At 38.9% G+C, this 18,435-nt stretch overlaps 1 protein-coding gene across 1 annotated transcript in view; it reads right to left on the reverse strand.

The window, feature by feature from the left end:
- RFX4 (regulatory factor X4) overlaps positions 1–18,435 on the reverse strand; it is a 78,382-nt gene that overhangs the window by 32,919 nt on the left and 27,028 nt on the right. The window contains exons 5-12 of the mRNA XM_086610278.1: positions 14,525–14,738; positions 13,612–13,689; positions 11,648–11,811; positions 9,186–9,286; positions 7,307–7,365; positions 5,582–5,726; positions 2,171–2,265; positions 546–663 (exon numbers count right to left, since the gene is read on the reverse strand). Coding sequence (XP_086466404.1) covers positions 546–663; positions 2,171–2,265; positions 5,582–5,726; positions 7,307–7,365; positions 9,186–9,286; positions 11,648–11,811; positions 13,612–13,689; positions 14,525–14,738 — 974 coding nt within the window. The remainder of the gene's footprint in view (positions 1–545; positions 664–2,170; positions 2,266–5,581; positions 5,727–7,306; positions 7,366–9,185; positions 9,287–11,647; positions 11,812–13,611; positions 13,690–14,524; positions 14,739–18,435) is intronic.

Below are 18,435 nucleotides of genomic sequence, written 5' to 3' on the forward strand. Positions count from 1 at the left end.
TTTTCATTCAAAAAGTAAAAGTCTATTTTTCCACCCTGACAATACTAAAAGAATGGAAGAGAATCTGTCCAGGGTACAGAAACACACTCCTTTTGCAAACACTAGTTCAAAATGATAGATCCTTTAAAAGCAGAGCTGGCAAAGCAGTTCACTAGAGAGCTTTTCATCCACTTCAGCGCAAAGTCACCTCTCTTAGCGTAACACATGGTCAGAGTGGTTTGGGTAACCGGGCTCGCTTTGCGCTGAAGCGCATTAGGAAATGCTTCTGTAATTAGCTCCTCCAGCTGACCTGTGACTGACAACTCCAGCTACCAGCTAAAAACAAAAAGAAGGAAGCAGTAATGTTTTCAGCTCCCCTGGCTGGATCTTGAAGACAAACATCTGCCTAAGCATTATTTCCAAATGTCAGTAGCCCCCACTCTTTTTTTAAATAGAGCCCTGGGCATGTGAAAACTAGTTATGTTTTCACTTAAACTGTACATTACAAGCTAGGATACAGATTTTTTTGACTGTGACATGCAATAATTTCAACAAAATCAAAGTACCAAAGCTGGGTGCACTGTGCAAAGTCATGTCCCGAATCACTCGAGTGCCAAAACAGGACCACATCAGGAGGAATTGCTGAGCTACTTTCTTCAAAGAGCCTTGTCTCTTGGCAGCTACCTGCAAGAAAACAGATATATCTGACATGGAGAAACTTTCATTTCTACCACTCGATACAGCTGAATGATGTGCATACCTGCCTTCTTTTTTTATACTGAAAAACTACTTGCCATTATCTTCATATTAAAATATATATTAAAAATTAAAAAACAACAACAACAACAAAAAAACAAACAACAACAACAAAAACATGAAACAACCTTACACAGAAAACCACCTTGTAACCATATACAACCTTCAGAAAGAGGAACTCGCAAAGTATTATTCAACAATAAGATTGAATTTCCTTCATAAACTATGAAAGGACTGCCAAAAAACTGCCCTGCTCTTCATCTTAATCTAATTACTTACATGTTCATTCTTGCTTTCTAGTCAGGGAAGCAATTTATAATCAAGAACACTTGATCTACACTGAAAATTTATATTAATATTTCAATTTAAGTTTACTACTGAATGTAAATTTTTTGGTTCCTTCATGTTTTTATTTTTGTGAATTCACATAGTAATTTTACTAGGAAAAATACTTTCCAGAAAGTGCAACTTAGGCATCAACTCTTCAAAAACTTATTTACTATAGCCATGTATGAGTTAAAGAATTAGGTTCATACAATCATCTAACTAAATTCAAGTCAAGTTCTTCACAAAAATTAACAGTTATGGTCTGAATTTCAAATTGCATTCCACTGACTAAAATAAAAGTTTCCCAAAACAATAAAAATATTTCAAGTAATCTGGGGAAGTATCTATTGTTTTCTGTATGGATTTTTTGCAGCAGAGAGAGAGGCAGCATTTTTTTTTTTTTTTTAATTTCTTAGCTCTAACAACTGGAATGAAGAGTTGAAATTCTAACAGAACATCCTAATACAAAGTATAGTTAGTGATCAAAGTTAGAATAGTCAGTCATAGAGTTTCATACTCTATGTAAAATTACGGTGATGCCTGATCACTTTTCAAAATATTTTTTAAAGATTTGTTAGTTAGGTTTCTGCATGCACTTAAATTGAAAAAAAAATACAAGTCCCTGGTATCCCAAAGCAGTTCAAAAGGCAACATAAATGTGTCCTTGACTGAATAGTAATGTAGACTTTCATCCTTACATTTGAATATGTATGTAAATGAATTAGCTAGCCTAAATATCCTTTTCATTAAAATCTTAAAAGGCCAGATTAAATTATGCTTTTGTTTGTACTATGTTGTTAGGATGACTCAGAACTCATCTCTCTGTACCCCTGAAATATTGATTTGATTGGAAACCTCAACCTTGTTCCATTATTGAATACCATCTTTTGGGACAGAATAGACAAGAGCAGAATAAAGCAGAATTCTATTCTGAATGTGAGCAGTTCTCCATGAAAACTGGTGACATTTTGCCCACTGCTGCTTTACTCCTGCTTATTACCAATGCCTGTTTTGTTGATTTTTTTTTCTATTTTTGCTAAAAATCTATGACCTGAATAAAGTTCATAACGCACATCAGTGTCTCAGGTCCTTAGCCCCACTGACCAACCTTTACAACACATCTGTCCACCATGGAATCCAGCCACTCGACGTATGACTCAATAGGGGACTGCTCCTCCAGAAGGTGATCAAATTCCTGATACACTGGCAGACAAAGGAAAAATATCCCATCTCAGTACTTGGATTCGATTTTGAACAAAAGAGAAACAAATCACAAAAACCTGCCAATAACATCACACGTTTACTGTGGGTTTTTATAATACATTTCTTAGCTGTTACAAATATATCTTTCTTGGTGCTGACCCAGTAAGTTTGCTTGGTCCCATATCTTGTTTCTACTGAAAGTGATGGAATCATTGGAAGTGGTATTTTAATGTGAGCAAATCAGGACCCATTGTTTAAAATTAATCTTTTGATTTAAGCTTCACTGTCTGGAGTGCCCGGAAGTGAAACATTTATGTTGTTCTCCATGAAGAGTGTGAAGCTAGGCCTTGACCCTGCTCATGAAAAAAGGTCATGCATGAAATTGATTTAGAAGTGCATAAAGAATCTTTTAAGGACCAAGTGGATGAGTATTGTTGATAGGGATCTCATCTGTAAAATGCTTTAGTTGCAAAAACATGATTTAACTGCTGCAAATCATCTATTTGCAATGCCAGACACACACACAAAGAATTTCCATAAACTTCTACTTCTTCGAACCAAATTGCTACCAATGCACAAATGCTATACTTCACTTATCAAGAAGAATTTCAAAAAGCAACCTGTATACTTTTTAACATCTCCCAAGTACACATACCAGTAATTTAATACAGAAAGTAAAAACAATCAAGTCATCCAACTGCAGCTCTTAAAATCGCAAGCTTCTAGTTTATTTGTGAGAATCAATGGTTGAAAGACAAAGAATCATGTGCTTTGACACCTTAAGAAATTACTCTTCAAGTCAGCTAAAATAAAAGGTCTGGTAAATCAAGAAGGAAGATACTTCCTACCTGATGTTTTACAGGATGATCTCAATGCGCTACGCATTTTCATTTGTGCTTAATTATAAATAACAGGAGGAAGGAATTTCCCACCGTAGGAAAGATAATGAGAGAGGCGGAGGAGGCAAAGCTTACAGATGATAGCCGGAGAAGTGAGTCAGAGAGGCAATTTGATAACAATGCAAAGAACAAGCTCCCTGGTCTCTAAGTTGGATCAGCAAGATAAGCAGGAATGCATTTGCTTCACACCCAAGTACAATTTTGTTTAACTTAGACTTGCAAAGGCTGGATGGTCAGAAACATTAGTTGAGGAAGAAGGGAAATAATGATGTTTGGCCGTGCTTATCTTGTTTCATTGTTCTATTGAATGGGCAACCTCCCTTTATTCAGAACAGGATCACAGAGAAATCTAGATGTTGTCTCCTTACCTGAGTATTTGGCTGGACAAAAACTGCCTGATACAACAGATGAAGTAATTCATATGCTGTGCAAAGAGGGGAGCAAGAGTGGAAAAACAAATCAGTTGCCTGCTTTGCTGCTGGAGCAATGCAACCGTGTACAATGACCTATTTGAGAAAAGTAATTGTTTAGCCTTTAGTGACTGTTAAAAATACCTCAACAGGATCTGAGAAAGAGGGAATAAAGAAGAAACCATGTCAGAGACAGCTACCATAGCAGAGCAGGAAGGAAGTTCTCTTATACCCAGTGATTTTTCTCCATTTGTCTCTAGGTTTGCTTATAAGATTATAAACAATTTTTTTTTCCACTTATAGTGGCTGGAAATCGTACTTTCTTGATTATTAATACTAAGAATGTGAGAGCAGGCCTTAATTACATGTCATATGAGTCATACAGAGTGTGATCTTTGAAAGATCTTTGGCCAAGTAGAATAAATCTCAAAGATGGGGGGAGGATTGGAAATCTAAATTCTAGAATAGTCTCTATACATATCTACACATCTCAGTGGAATCCCATGTCATGATGAACATTTGTATTAGGTTACCATTTCTGAGTAATTGTTTATTGGACTGTATGGGTCTAAAATATGGAAAAATAGGTGTTCAAATCCATTAGCATTCAGGAAAATTCCATTTGATTTTATTACAATTATTACATTTTATTATTATATTTAAATAGTTTGCATATATAAAAAAACTTTCCTAAACAGCAAGGATTTTCTGAATAAGAGTCAAAACTGTCGCTGCTGCTAGGGATTATAACTTTGAGAACTCTCTTTTTTGCCAGTGGGAGGATGTTGGGTAGATATTGAAAACATAACAGATGACAGAAGGATGCACGCAGCTTCTGGACTCCAGTCTCACTATATGCTACCTCCCCAGCTGTTCCCCAGAAAGGTCAAGTTTCTCTCTCCTCAAAAGGGAAGAGGGCCATGTCAGGAAATGAATCAAGGGCTAAGAAAGAGAGGAAAGACTACCAACCACCTCTCACTGGAAAACAGAGCTAACAGAGAATGCAAGGCCCAACCCTAAACTGGGGAGAAGACTTCTAGTGTTAACATGGTGGGATGAGTGCCAAAGCCAACCTTGCAGGGTCCAGTGTACATGTGAAGGTGTCACCCCTCCTCTTCCCAGCCATTCACTGAAAGAGTTATCCCACTAGCAAACCTACCCTTGCAGGGCTCCCACAGTGGTTGGCTGGGTTGCTCCCCATTAAGGCTGGTTCTGGATAAAAGATGACTGGTCCTCCTCAGGAGAGAGATGGCAACAGAACAGGTGGGTTCACAGGGAAGTGAGGTTATCAACAATGCTAAAGACAAAGCTGGCCACCTCTGGTGCCTCAGAGGGACAAAATCAGTGTGCTTAGGGTTACACCTAAGCTAGCAACTACGCATGCTTGCTGGACAACGCAAATTAAAACCAATTTGCCAACACCTCCGAAGTAATTTTTCGGTTCATGCTCTTCACTATACTAGGCAGAACATAAATTAGTCAATGAGTTTGCTCGATACGGGTCTTCTACATACTCATAAAAGTTCAAGGTGAAAGCTTACCCCATCAAATGATCTTGTTTATGAAAACACTGTGTAAAATGGAACTTTTTATAAATAAAATTTACAAGGGACTCAAATACACAGCCACTTTAGTGTTAAAACCATTTAAAAGACAACTCTCCTGCAAATCTACAGCAGGAGAGATTGGACTATCAGATTCAATGGTTAACTCAGGCTTAGTTTGCTCAAGTTCCTGGAAAAAATCCTCCTCAATTTGGGTGCAAGTTTTGTGTCATTGGCTATTGTGGATACCGGAAAGAAACTTGTTAATGGAAGAGTGCCCAGATCTATGCCTCAAAACACAAGACCTTGACAGGGCTTTGCCTCACATTTTGATATATGTCTCTATATTTATCTTAAGCCTCCAAGCAAACCACTGACTGTGAAAACAGTGTTACTTTCATTGAGCTTTGTTTCCAGCAGGAAACCAAGTTCACTTGGCTTTATTTGAGGGTGCTGCTCTTACATTGTATGATGAGCTTTCTGTGTTCCTCCCGTGAGTCTTCCATAGTATAGAGGGTTTGTTTGGTAATGCTATTCAGATCCACATTCCTCCAGTCCTCCAGCATTTGAAATGTGATGTCTGCACTGTGGATCACTGTTCTTGATGCCTGTAATCCAATCCAATCTATTCATTAGTTCATGGTTTATTAGGTTAAAAAATAGGCTTTATCCCCTTTTACGCGTCCTTAGCTAGGCTCACTAAGTTGATTCTCCTCACGGACCCCCACCCACCAGTTTGATGTCTTATGGGCCCTACAGGGCCCTCTAACCACAGAGAACTCCCAAGTCATTTTGCCTACTTTAATCAACCGCAAGTATTTTGATTGCATCCACCATAAACCCTGATCAGACACCTTAATCTGGTAGTGCTGTTGCTAGGCTCCTCGATCTCTAACAGCTCTGTTGGTTTTCTTGACTAGCTTCAGTTCAAAACCAAAAAGCAACAAGAAAAGTCAAGCCAGAACCTAACAAACCCCACTCAGGCTTGCACCCTCCCCTCTTCCAAACTATGAAGACTCTCATTCTTCCCTCAGCCACATTAAAAGGTTAAAGCTCATTTGCCTCCACATCACATCTGCTTCTTAGCTGGTTGAGACAAGGTCTGCTGTTGATAATGGGGAGGATGGGCTGAGAGGAAAGGAAGTGACACAAGGTCATGGTCATATAACATACATCAGATCTCTGTAAGTTAAGCAGGGATGGTAACCCACACTGAAGTTATCAGCTTCCCCAAGGAAATGATATGAAGAGTCCTTCATGTAAGTAAACTGTTTGATCATAGGTCTGATGCAGAAGGTTGTTGCCTCTGTATCTTGATTTCCTCTGAATCCCTATGGAACTTCAAAGTTCAGTAACAATCCACCATGTTTGGGGACAGGCAGCACTAGTATCTCTGCCTGCACCATTAAAATAACGGAGGAAGAAATCTACAAAGAAGTCCTTGAAGGGGTGGGTTTGTTTCCCTCAGAGCCTCTTCCTGTGTGCTTCACCACTCACAGGCTTAACCTGAGGTGTTGGACACACCTTCCAAAAGTGGAGCTTTCAGTGCGACAGGGAAAACAAACTGTCTGCTCCAATACATGGGTGAAATGTTAACGAATTCAATGCATTCCCCCCCTTTTTATACCACACAGAATTTGGCCTCGCGACTTTTTGATAGGTAATTGTGATCTAAACTAACTGGTGAAAATCAAACACTTCAGAGTAGTTTTTATATTCACTTGCTTTGGTTGCAAGAATAATTCTATTTAAAAGCCCAGTAGTTCAACTGTTTTGGTTTTTACTATTTTGCATTTGATTTATAGTATACAATAACACTTGGAATTTATTGTCAGGCATATAGAATTTTTTTCTTGCTTTGCAATAGGCCTAATACAAACTGCTCTGAAATCAATGGAATGTCTCTCATTTATTTCCTGGAAATGAACTATCTCTTCAAATCAAACAATAATTTTGTTTCATAAAAGTATCCTGCTAAATGTAATGATTAGGGCTTGCTAGTTATCTAGAAAAGCATTTTTTGCCGATTCCTTTTTGATTTTGTAAAGATGGTCACAATAAATATTGGAGACAAACTGCTAACATGATCTCTTCTTCTTTGAGTACAGTCCAGCCTGCCAATTCACAAAATTGCTTGAAAAGTCAGTAAAAATGGCATTCAGCAAACTTGGGTAACTGAAATATTTACTTGGCAGAGATGATTTAGTGATGTCTGTCGCCGGAGTATTTGTGAGAATCTTCTGGACACTGCAGGGAAAAAGAGAGACATATTTACATACTGTGCTAAATAAAGAAAATTACTTCTGAAAATACTAAATGAAAAAAAGAACCAAAAAATATACCCAGTTTCCTATATAAAATTGTGGCTACATAAAGTTCATTCAAATAGCCCAGTTTTAAATGGGCTTTAGTTTAAACCTTGACCTAAACCCTTAAATTTGGATGCTCAATCAGTTTTACAGAGGCATATTACAAGCAATGATTTATAGATGCTGTAAATAATGAAATGACAGGAGAAATGTAGAGGACAATGGAAGAGCTTTGCTTGTTCAGCATAGCAAATCTTCTCTTGATACACAAATGAACTGAAGACCAGAAAGAACTATTTAATAGAAAGAAAAATGTTGGTGCAAGACCAAGTGGGCATAAAATAATGATAGCTACATTATGTGTGGAAATTAGGAAAGGTTGTTAAGTCTTAATGCAAACAATTTTTGGAGGAGTCTTTTGACTGGACTAGTAGGAGCTAAAATCTAATACAATTTCAGGTAGAATTTGATCAAAGTTTCTGAAAGACATTACATGATGTACCCATATGCTATGGAGTAAGATGGCCCAGGAGGTACTTGCCAACTCTCTGCTCCTATTTTAGCTCTTTCCACATGACAGAGACCTTGTATTAAGATATTTCCTATACTTGGAAAATTAACTTTTAAAATGCTGTATTGTGAATTTTTTGTCTGGAATCTGTGACTCAGAAACTGCAAACATGCCCAAGGCTTGCAGTTACTCCTGTCAGTACTTCCATCGGCTGTGTACACTATCATAAATTCTGATGAGGAGGAAGCAACTGTAGAAGCAACAAAGGCTCACGTAAAAGGTTGGATGCATTCAAGTTTTTCCTTATACTAAAATCACCAAAGACTTGCAGATCTATCCAAACAGGCCTTAAACATGGCCACAGAGTAGGTTTTCCCTCCATACTGTACATAGAGGCAGTTTTCAATACAGATTGAGGATGACTAGAAAGTTCATTGTCCGTCTCTTTCTCTCTCCCTTTTCTGATCCTGTAAGATCAGAAAAGATTTTGCTGTTGCAGATTCTTGATATTTTTGAACTGACAAAGAGGTGATGCAGCATACTCTCAGCTCTGACTTTGTGTAACTTTTAAAATCAACTAATATACAATGCAAAAAAACTTAAAATTACTTGTTCCAACTTACATCCTGACCGTTCTCAGTAAATACACACCTATTTTTCCATGCTGATCAAAATAGTTAATCCTTCTCCTAAATTAGTTTTTTTTTTTTTCTTTTAACTTTGTGGTGTGGAATTTAGTGCTCATGAAAGGCAAAGAATTGAGAGCCGTGAAATAAAGCAGGCTTTATCAATAGGTGATGTGCACTGCAGGCATCTACAAAGCACGTCTGAAAAGGACTAGTGCCCTTTCCTGTGGTGACAGGGTAATTTGATCTCCTTCATTTTTAACTCTGGCACTTTTTTGAGCAAGGGCCTCAAGCTGTATTCAAATCGTGCTAGCCTAAAGGTTTGTTTAATAATTTCCTTTGCCTAACATTATCCCTAATGTTTGCTTACTATCAACAAAATTAATTTCTTATCAGAATCCACAGAAAGGCAAAGCAATTCTTCTCATTTTGAGCAGTGCCTCACTTCACTAAATGAAATTGATTCTCATCAACAAGTGAAGACTGTAAGTGAATATAAGATTTATAATGCCAACAGGTTTCAATTCCTAAAAGAACACTAGTCTCACTTCCAATTAATTTGTAATCAATGAATACTATATACACACCAGGTTAATAGGAGAGAGTCTGGGCAATACGTACATTCAAATTTGATATTTCGCAGGTTTTCTGGTAAATCGTGGAGAGCTACTTTCAGCCACTCATCCAGCTGCTTTGCAAACTTTCGAATCACCTGTGTCAAACTGAAAAGAGAAATCACTACATCAGAACAAGTTTACTCTGTGCTTTATACTATAAAATCTGTGAACATGTGAAGACTACAAGTAAAGTTATTTACAATTCACTATTATGCAGAGTTGCTGACATATTTTGGTTTGTAGGCATGAAGAAAAACTTCTGAAAATGTTTGCAGGAAAACAAATCGGAATGTTCAAAACATCACAAAGAATGAAAGTCTCTGTACAGCACTGCTTTGACACTTACAAACAGTATTCTTAGCTTGAAACAAAATCATTCCCACTCTGTACAAACATAAAAACATAAAATCACAACTGTTTAAAGAAGGCAATAGATCAAGCGTTGACTTCGGCTCAGCTGTGCCCGCATTTATACAGATTTACACAGGCATGTGCAAGTGAAGCAACAACCAACTATGCTGCAGGACTGGAGCTAGTGAGTGGATGATGATGGTGGGGAGGAATTTCCAGGCCAAGCCCACACAGGTGGGGGAAGTAGGGGCAGAAGAGGACCTGCCTGCTTAGCTCTGCACCCGACAGAAACTTTGCCAGACAAGTGAGATTTCTCTCTTCTCCCTTACTACCGTTTCCTGATGCCTCCATCATTTCCTGCGAAACTCCATAGGTAGCTCATTCTGCCCTTCTTCTTGGAATTGCTCAGTATAAAATGACAGTTTCCAGGAAAAGTTGCAGGGTGTTGTGCAGAGGACCCTACCAGTTGGCTCTGCCAGACAGAGCTGTGCTGCCTGTAGCAATGTGTGCAGGTACACAAATGAGAGGGAGAGGAAAGATGCAAGGATCTTTCCCTCTTTCAGCCAGGCAGCTTTCGCTGTTTGTACTCCTGACACACTGCACTCAGAATAGAGCTGGTAAAATAAACATGGCCATAGGCGTGCTCTGCTCCACGCAGACACCTAGCAGGACAGGGGATGGATGACAACTGCTGCACCCATTGAAAAATGGCTTTTCTGGACAGCCAACATTCGTTCCCAGGAAGTCCCTCAGAGGATTCTGGCTGAGTCAGCAAGATTTCCTTCAGGAGCTTCCATTGCAATGAGACCCTTCTTCACCCCCTCCAGTGCAGGCTATGGCTTAATAGCCACAATCTGGCCCTTTATATGCATTACAAAAGTCTATATTCACACTCAAGTCTCTCCTTATTTGCTATGAAAGAACTAAGCAGCTTGAGAAAAGGACTGCTGTTCTGTTTAATCCTTCCACTGAAATAGATTTGGGGGGTGAGGGGCAAAGCCTGTAAAAATGTACATGTCTTATCAAGGAAAGCCCATGCACATAACAGGTTTCTTGTGGAAAAAATACTTTACCTATACTTTAGCAGTCACACAGTGCTCATAGGAGAACAGAACATTTTGAAAACAGTTGCCATAATTAAGGCCACTTTAAAATCTTGAGGGCCTAACGTATAGCACCAATAATAAACTCCTAAAGCAATATTCTTAACAAATTACTCCCCCTCAGGAAAGCATCAGTCAAATAACACTAAAGACATACACATATATTTAGAAAAAGTGAGTTTCCTGATGCTCATATTAGGAAAATCAAAGTGGGGAACAGGTTGACTGCACTCAGTGATCAGCTGTGAACTGATCTCTGTCCTGTGTTACCTATATAAACAAGACTTCTTGGACTCAGATGAGCTCCAGGCAGGAAGAGAACAGCTGATATCTACCACATGGAATGGAAAAGTGAATTTAGCTTTGAAACTAAGGAGGCAAATACCTGGTGATATTAATAAAGTGATCCTAAAATAAGCATGCATCTGTTCTTCACAGGATAGTATTTAAATTAAACCAGCTTGTTCAAGACTTCACAAGTATGATCTTCATGTTTTATACTCCTGGCAAGCGTAATAAGAATTGGGTTCCAATAGTGTGAACAGAGACAAACGCTTAGGTTGCAGTGTCTGAATATGTATGTGAATATTTACAAACAGAGCAGCCAGGCCAGCTTCTCCTGTCACTATAACGCAGAATACTGTTATGCTGTTATCCCAGAGTAGTCGAAAAGTGTCTGAAATTTTCAGAAGACAGTGCAGTTATCTGCGTCCCACAGATTTCTGACATTACATGAAAGTTGAGACTTGACTATCAGCTCCATGTTAGTAAGACAAAAAGAAGGTGGTATCTTTTATCACGTCAAAAATAACAAGTTTTTCACAATACAAGTCTTGTTAAAATCTGAACATTTCTTCAGGAACACGTCAGCTCTTCAACTCCTTTGAATTAACACTGTGATTTAAACTCAGGAAACACGTGGCAGCAAGCAGCCTTCTGAAAGCTGATGCGATTGATGAAGAAAAGACGTGTTGTGGAGATAAAAGTGGTCAGTGCTGCTAGCTATACTGACCTGTCAGGTAATGCTTGTAGTACTGTTGGCATCAAAACTCCGGAAATTGCTTTATACAGAATTGAATCACAAACTCCCACTATATTCACTACAGTTGAAGAACCCAATACAGGCAGCATATGAGGAGGCATCCCTTGCCAAAAGTGCAGAAGAAAACTTTGAACCTGTAATCACAAGAAGAATCAGGAATATTTAAGTGAAAATAATCAGAGGCCACAAATATCATCTTCCTCAAATGACCCTGCTTATATAGCACTTTTTTCAGCCCTAGAGCTGGACTGATGGTGTACAACACAGGCAAGACGCATTCCTTAACTAGACAGGCTTGTACCACAACGCAGCACACAATGCGATAATCAACCAAAGGGCGAGAAGACACTCTGAGCTGGTGACAGAGTGTCTTCGTGTTACTCAGCAGAGACACCCATGGGAACCACCGTATTTTTACCTTCCATTAGTGGTTGGTGAGTGCAACTCTTTGGCTTCCACATGTCAAGCCTTTTTCTCTGTATATATACAAAGGAACGCAATCTAGGGCTTGGAGTAGGAAGGGAGAGAAGGATAGCACATGGCTTACAGGGGTCAATATACCATTTTCTGTCTTCGTTTTGGAAAGAAACGCTACACTTTTGGATTTCTTCTTTCCTCCACTATGAAGGAAAGAGGAGAAAGAATGGAGAAAGACAAAAAGAAAATGGGGAGGAGATTTCAGACAGAGCAAAATATACTTCTGAAAACTTTAATTTAGGAAATAAAGGTGTTATTCAGTGAATATGACCAGTTCTACGGGCGTCAGAACACCGGCATTCACAAGTCATAACTTTCTGCACACGATCTGTACTGAAATAAGTAACCACATCAGATGCAGTATAGAATATTCACCATTTATATATAGTTGCTGCTCAGCCCCTTCCCCACCACTGATTCTGACAAACAGATTCCTTAACAAAATATAACATCCTGCCCTTACGAAAGTATTCTGAGACTTGTCCAGCAAAACTACCTGAATACGTGTCACATATTTCTCTCACATGGAAACATCTAAACTGGGTACAATGACTTAAACGAGCCTCAGCTTTAAACCAGAAGAGTGTGAGAATTAAACAGTGAGAGGAACAAAAGCAGGGAATCTTGCCATTGTTCAGAAGGCAGGGTCAAAACACCGTTTTCCTTGGATTTTTTCCAGGATCTGGGTATCATATTTGAATCAGGCCCCCAGCATCACTATTGCCAGGTTTGTTTTCCTGGACTAGAGGCCTTCTCCACATGTAATGTAGAACTGGTGGCATTCCAATAATGTTTTATTTTTCAGCTCTCATTATAGACCTGTAATCATGCACTGCCAGAAAACCCTCAGATTCAGTCAGATATGCAGCAGGTACAAACCTTATCCATCTCTAATGGATTGTATCAACTGCTGAGCAGTGTGTGTGTTCCTAGCTGCACTGCAGTACAACTCAGCAATTGGGGACTTCAGCTACAGCTTTCTGGGATGTCTGGGAGGCTGTAGGCCCCCCACTGCCCTTGTTAATAGACCAGCAGAGCCCACATTTTGGCTGTGGCAACTGCCCTGTGTTTGTGCTGAACTCTCAGAGGAATTCCTTCAAACAGAGCTCAGTTGCAACTCAAAAATTAGAAAAGCAGTGGTGGACACACTTCTTGAGTTGCAAGAACTGGATTGTGCAACATCTTGTAAGGGGATATTGCTACCTTAATCTTGCTGGAGAATGGAGAGACAAAGACATTCTCATTGCTTTTGTTCCTCTAACTCACACAGTGTTACAAAATGAAATTTAACACTATCGGTCGCATATTATGTACTCAAGTATAGTTATTGTTCACTATTAATGAAAAGGATCGGCCACCACAAAACCATAAGTTTGTAATATCACATTCAAAATAAGCTCTCAGATCCATTAATACCTTATGTATCATTAAACTACAACTATAGTTTCCAACCATACCTCATCAAAGTTTGCTCTTATTACAGTGTCTAGTATCCTCTGACAGTGAGTTCTATACATCATAATAAAGGTAGAAACCTGAAAAAGAATGAGAGGGAGACACACAAAAGATCGTTCTATTTTAACAAATCTGCTTTTAAAACTATCAGAATATAGAGCACAAAAAAGTAAGTTTTTCTTATCTTACCTATGCACAATTGCAAAAATAATGAAATCGGTTAGAGTCTAGCTAGATTAGCTTTAAGATGAGTTTTCTTCTTAAAAGTAAATTCTCTGTTTGAATTCATGGATATTTCTATGTCAATAGGGATTCTTCAAATGTAAGAGGAGCAAAAAGCCTCAGTGAGATCAAAGACGAGAATGTGGCCCTAATTAGGACATAAAGAACTATAAAACCCTATTCTTTTGTCCTCTTTACATTGATACTACACATGTGAATAGCATCAGAAAACTAGCAAGCTCAGCCAAGAGCAGCCAGAGCACTTTTGTCATATGTGCAAATAGGATACTCTTAATTTCTAATCTAGAAGGATAAGAAATGCACTAAGTCTCTCTCTGCTCAAGAAAGCATCAGAACAGGTTTCAGTTTGCCATCAAATGTTTTTGTAAATTAAAGAGCTATAAAATATTGCAAAAACAGTTACCCTCGAACCTCATCTGCTATATGTAATGTAACTTCAAAAAAAAGTGAGCACGGGCTTTAGAAATATTGTACAGCTGATAGTGTACAGCTGCCTATTTTAAGGGAAAAATATTTCTTCTTATTATATGAAGTAATTAAGTCTCCCATAAATAAAGTCAAAGCATTATTAAACTTACTCTAATTTAAAGTCTTTATATTTTAGATAAAGCTTTCATCCAGAGCAGGGAAAAAACCCCAAGACAAGTCGAGAAAAGATTTCCAAAGTGTTACCTTCTCCTCTGGCAGACTGGCTGGCAGATTTAGATCTTTGACATTTGGAAACTCTGGCAGTAATGTTCCCAGTTTGGACCGTGGTGAATACGCCACTGTCTGTTTGGTTACTTCTTTTTTTCCCGTTTCGTTGACCCAGGCTGCTCCTTTTTTAGAATACATCACATCATAATACTGGGAGTTTTCTTTCACTGCAATTCCATAATAATGGTACCTGATACACAAAGATGCATATTTTGTAAAGCAGATTGTTTGAAATTTTTTTTTAAGAAGATATAGGGGTAAGATAAACTGATAATGCTAATGATTTCTACAGCAAAACAGACTGTGCGATAGTTTATGTATTATTAACAAGCATTGATTCAGTAGCAGAACATTGCCGTAATATATCGGGCTTCCAATTTTCATTCCTTCTGGTAAAAGTAGCTCTCTTCAGAGCTAATCAAACTGACTCTGTTGCAAGGCGGGAAAATAATAGACTTCCATTTTTTTTTCTTCTTATGAAAAAAAAAGGCATCCTAAAGCTACTTGTTGGCAGAGCTCTGCTGTGCAGCTGCTCCTTTAGTTTAGCAATATGCAGAGGTACAGACCCTCTGGACTAGCCCTTCTGTTGTTATTTCAGCTCCCTGATTCTCAGCCTGTTGAGGGCTGGTTTGATCCCTGAAAAGCATGAGTCTATTGCAAATGAGTTGATCAGAAATGTTTTGCAAATTGAAAACATTTCAACGAAAAGAGGGGCGGGGGGAGGGAAAGGTTGCACCAGAAAGCAATGAATGGGAGGAAATGTACAGTTCAAAATTATTTGCTTCATAATTTAGCATCAGCGCTAGGCTTAGATCAGCGAGGGATACTACACGACTCTGTATCTCTGTCTGTGCAGACCACAGCAGGAATTACACAGCGCGGCTGTGCTATAAAAATGGATTGGTGGCCTTATGGCACAAGTTTGTGCTACAACTTAGCTTTATTTTAGGTGTTAATGGAAACACTGATCCAGTCTAACTCTTGCATCAAAGCAGCAAAGATAATCTTGTTCCTTTCATGTTTTGCTAAACTTTATTTCAATTTCTCAGCTGTGGGCACCACCAACCCATCAGCTAAATTTGTAATGATTACAAAAGGCATCACAAGATTGTATTGCTCATATACTTTTGATTCAGCCTACTTTCCTACAATCTTCCAGTTCTCTTTAGAGCTTATCAAAAGGCTATCAGACCATGATGAGACAGTCTTCTGGGACTCACTACAGTGGCAGGAGAAGTTACCATCCCCGGATATTTTTGTACTCCCCAGTTACTGATTTCAGAGTGCTGCCAGCAGATCTGTTCATTTTAACGGACTCAAGCTTGTTTTAGGAAAAAAAAGCCTTTTACAAAGGTAATCGATTAAATTAGTGAAAGAGTAGCATTTAAGTGATGGTAGTTCAAACTAACTCAGGTGACTTTTTTGTTTGTTTTTTTTTTCACTCACAGATCAGTGCATGTCATAATCTCCAGCAGAAAGTGGTGGCAAAGAGCTGGAAGCTCTTATCTTGTCTACCAGCACAGATGGGCTGAGAGGAGGCCTGAGGAGTTGTAGCAGACTCCTAGTATGTGACTCCCTTGCCATGCCCACAGAGGACATTCCATATTGTCCATTAAAAATAAAAGCCATCTTGAACTGCATACTGAATAATCCAAGTGAGATTTATTAAAACATTAATAAATGACGTGGTGTGAATGGGATTTCCTAGCTTCAATACCTTAGAAAGCCACACTATTGTCTCCAAATCTGCCCATCAGCGCTTAGGCCAAAACGTGTATTCCATGCTAGAAACCAGGCTGCAGATTGGTCCTAACCTGTTACAGCTACCTAATGGAAAGTTTGTGCTCACACTGGGGTTGTAACACCAGCTGTAGAAGTTTGGAATTTTAGCTTGAATGGTAACAACTCTGGCTTGCAGTTTGGTCTCTAGCAGCTGTCATGCATGCACTGCATGTAAGAGCCATAAAGCTCACATACATCCTGTGTGGTATGTCTGGGCTTGGAGAAACCAAAAGGAAATGCTGCAGGGAGCTAGCACCACAAATTGCTGAGGGAAGGAGGAAAAAAAAGAAAAGGTCACAGAAAGCAGGACTGCAAAAGTTCTAGATGGACTGAGAGGGTTGTATAACTTAAATAGGAGTCAGCCTCATATCGAGTTTCCTCTTAAATGAGTTCAAGAAAAAAATGAGTGAAAGCCTGGAAAACGTAGTAGAATTTCACTGTGTTATTTAATTTCTGGTATGTTGCACTTGGCAGTAAACTACATAAAAGATTTTTCCAGCTACCTTCAAAATCATATAGACAGCAACAGTCAAATCAACTCCAAAAATTTTCCAGATAGCTTCCTCTTCCAGTAATTTTACTATCTCACATGGCAAAAACTCACTGGTACAGTTTACAAAGATTCTTTTCCAAGCACTTTTCTGTATTTCTATCAGAAAAATCCCAACTTAATTCAGCAAACAGGGCTTGAAAGTTTGACCTGTATAAGAATAACATGCAGACAACACCATCATTTTTGTGGTAAGTAGTGGAATGCTTTTTACTCTCATGGATCCAGAATCTGCAGCACTCCTTTAAAGGAAGAAGCAAAATTCCCTTCACACCATGTAGTTTCCATCAGCTTAACTAACCTCTCCTGTACATAATTGAAGCGTTTCAAACTACAGTATAGAAATAAATTGGCTTTTGTGTTTAGCTGCCTTCTCATGGCTCACCTGTGGTGGAACTGTTTTTAAGCTCAGTGCAATAGAGAACAGCTGCATGCTTACAGCAATAAATCCAGCTGCAAAAAAAGGAAGCTTCACAACTGATGACCAGGAGCATAGCACCATTGTAGCTATGAACTTTGTAATGTTACAAGGCAGCCGTGCTATAAAAAGACTGAAGAGAGAACAGTGTGAAGTCACATAACCTTAACCACTTCTATGGCCAAATTTCCTTTGGCAGTAGCAGGGAAGTGGCATGAAAATCATACTGGCAGCAATCGGTCAACACAGTTGGTGATAAAGAGACTGAAGTGTTAATGCTGAAAGTAATTTCTTTACATAACACTTAACTGGAATGCAGTCAGATGTTTCTGAAAACAAAACCAGAGCTCAGTTACAGCTGTGCTGGGTCTAGCAAGGAGTGTATTTATTGTAAAGAAGTACAATGTGCATGTAGTGTGTGTGTGTTTATACCTCTCCTCTTCATCAGACCAAATGAGAATGACTCCTCTGTATGCTGTAATCCTTGGGGTGAAAACCACTGACAAAGATGTAGGCATCCTCTTTTGGAGCAGAAGTCGTCGATTTCATACCTACCGAGGCTGTGAAATTTGAGTGAATATGATCTCCCTCACAGGGGTGACCAGGGACTCTCAGGGTCCAAGGATTTTGCGGAGCACAGACAGCATGCTTTACAGAAACCCCTTATTTGCTAAATAGGGAGCAGAACCATTGCAAAGGTGGCATGAGAGGAGTGTATGACCTGAAAGCCCCTCTGACAAGCATGCAGGTTAGGGGGAAAACATGCAAGAAATTAATTCACATTGATTTTTAGCCTCATTGAGAGCCAAGAGACATAGCTTTTGGAGACGCGAGACACCTTCAGTCAGCAGATCAAGAGCATCTTGCTCCTCTGAGAGACTCCTGGAGCTGTGGGAGGAGCTCCAGTTTGGAAATGCAGCAGTGCTCATTCCTTTCATTAAATAGGAAGATAAATAACAAAGTTGTAGCCAATGTCACAGTGATTTGATGGCTGACAGCAGATACTCTCATATGAATGCTTCCATAAAGCAACTTGTGCATGCTTTCACTCTGTCTTTTGGAATGCCCAAAGAATTTCTGTTCAGTGCTAAATCCTGATTCTGTGAGTCTGCACCTGTCATATTTTCCTAATATGCT

This window comes from Tauraco erythrolophus, chromosome 4 (assembly GCF_009769465.1).
Source record: "Tauraco erythrolophus isolate bTauEry1 chromosome 4, bTauEry1.pri, whole genome shotgun sequence".
NCBI lineage: Eukaryota > Metazoa > Chordata > Aves > Musophagiformes > Musophagidae > Tauraco > Tauraco erythrolophus.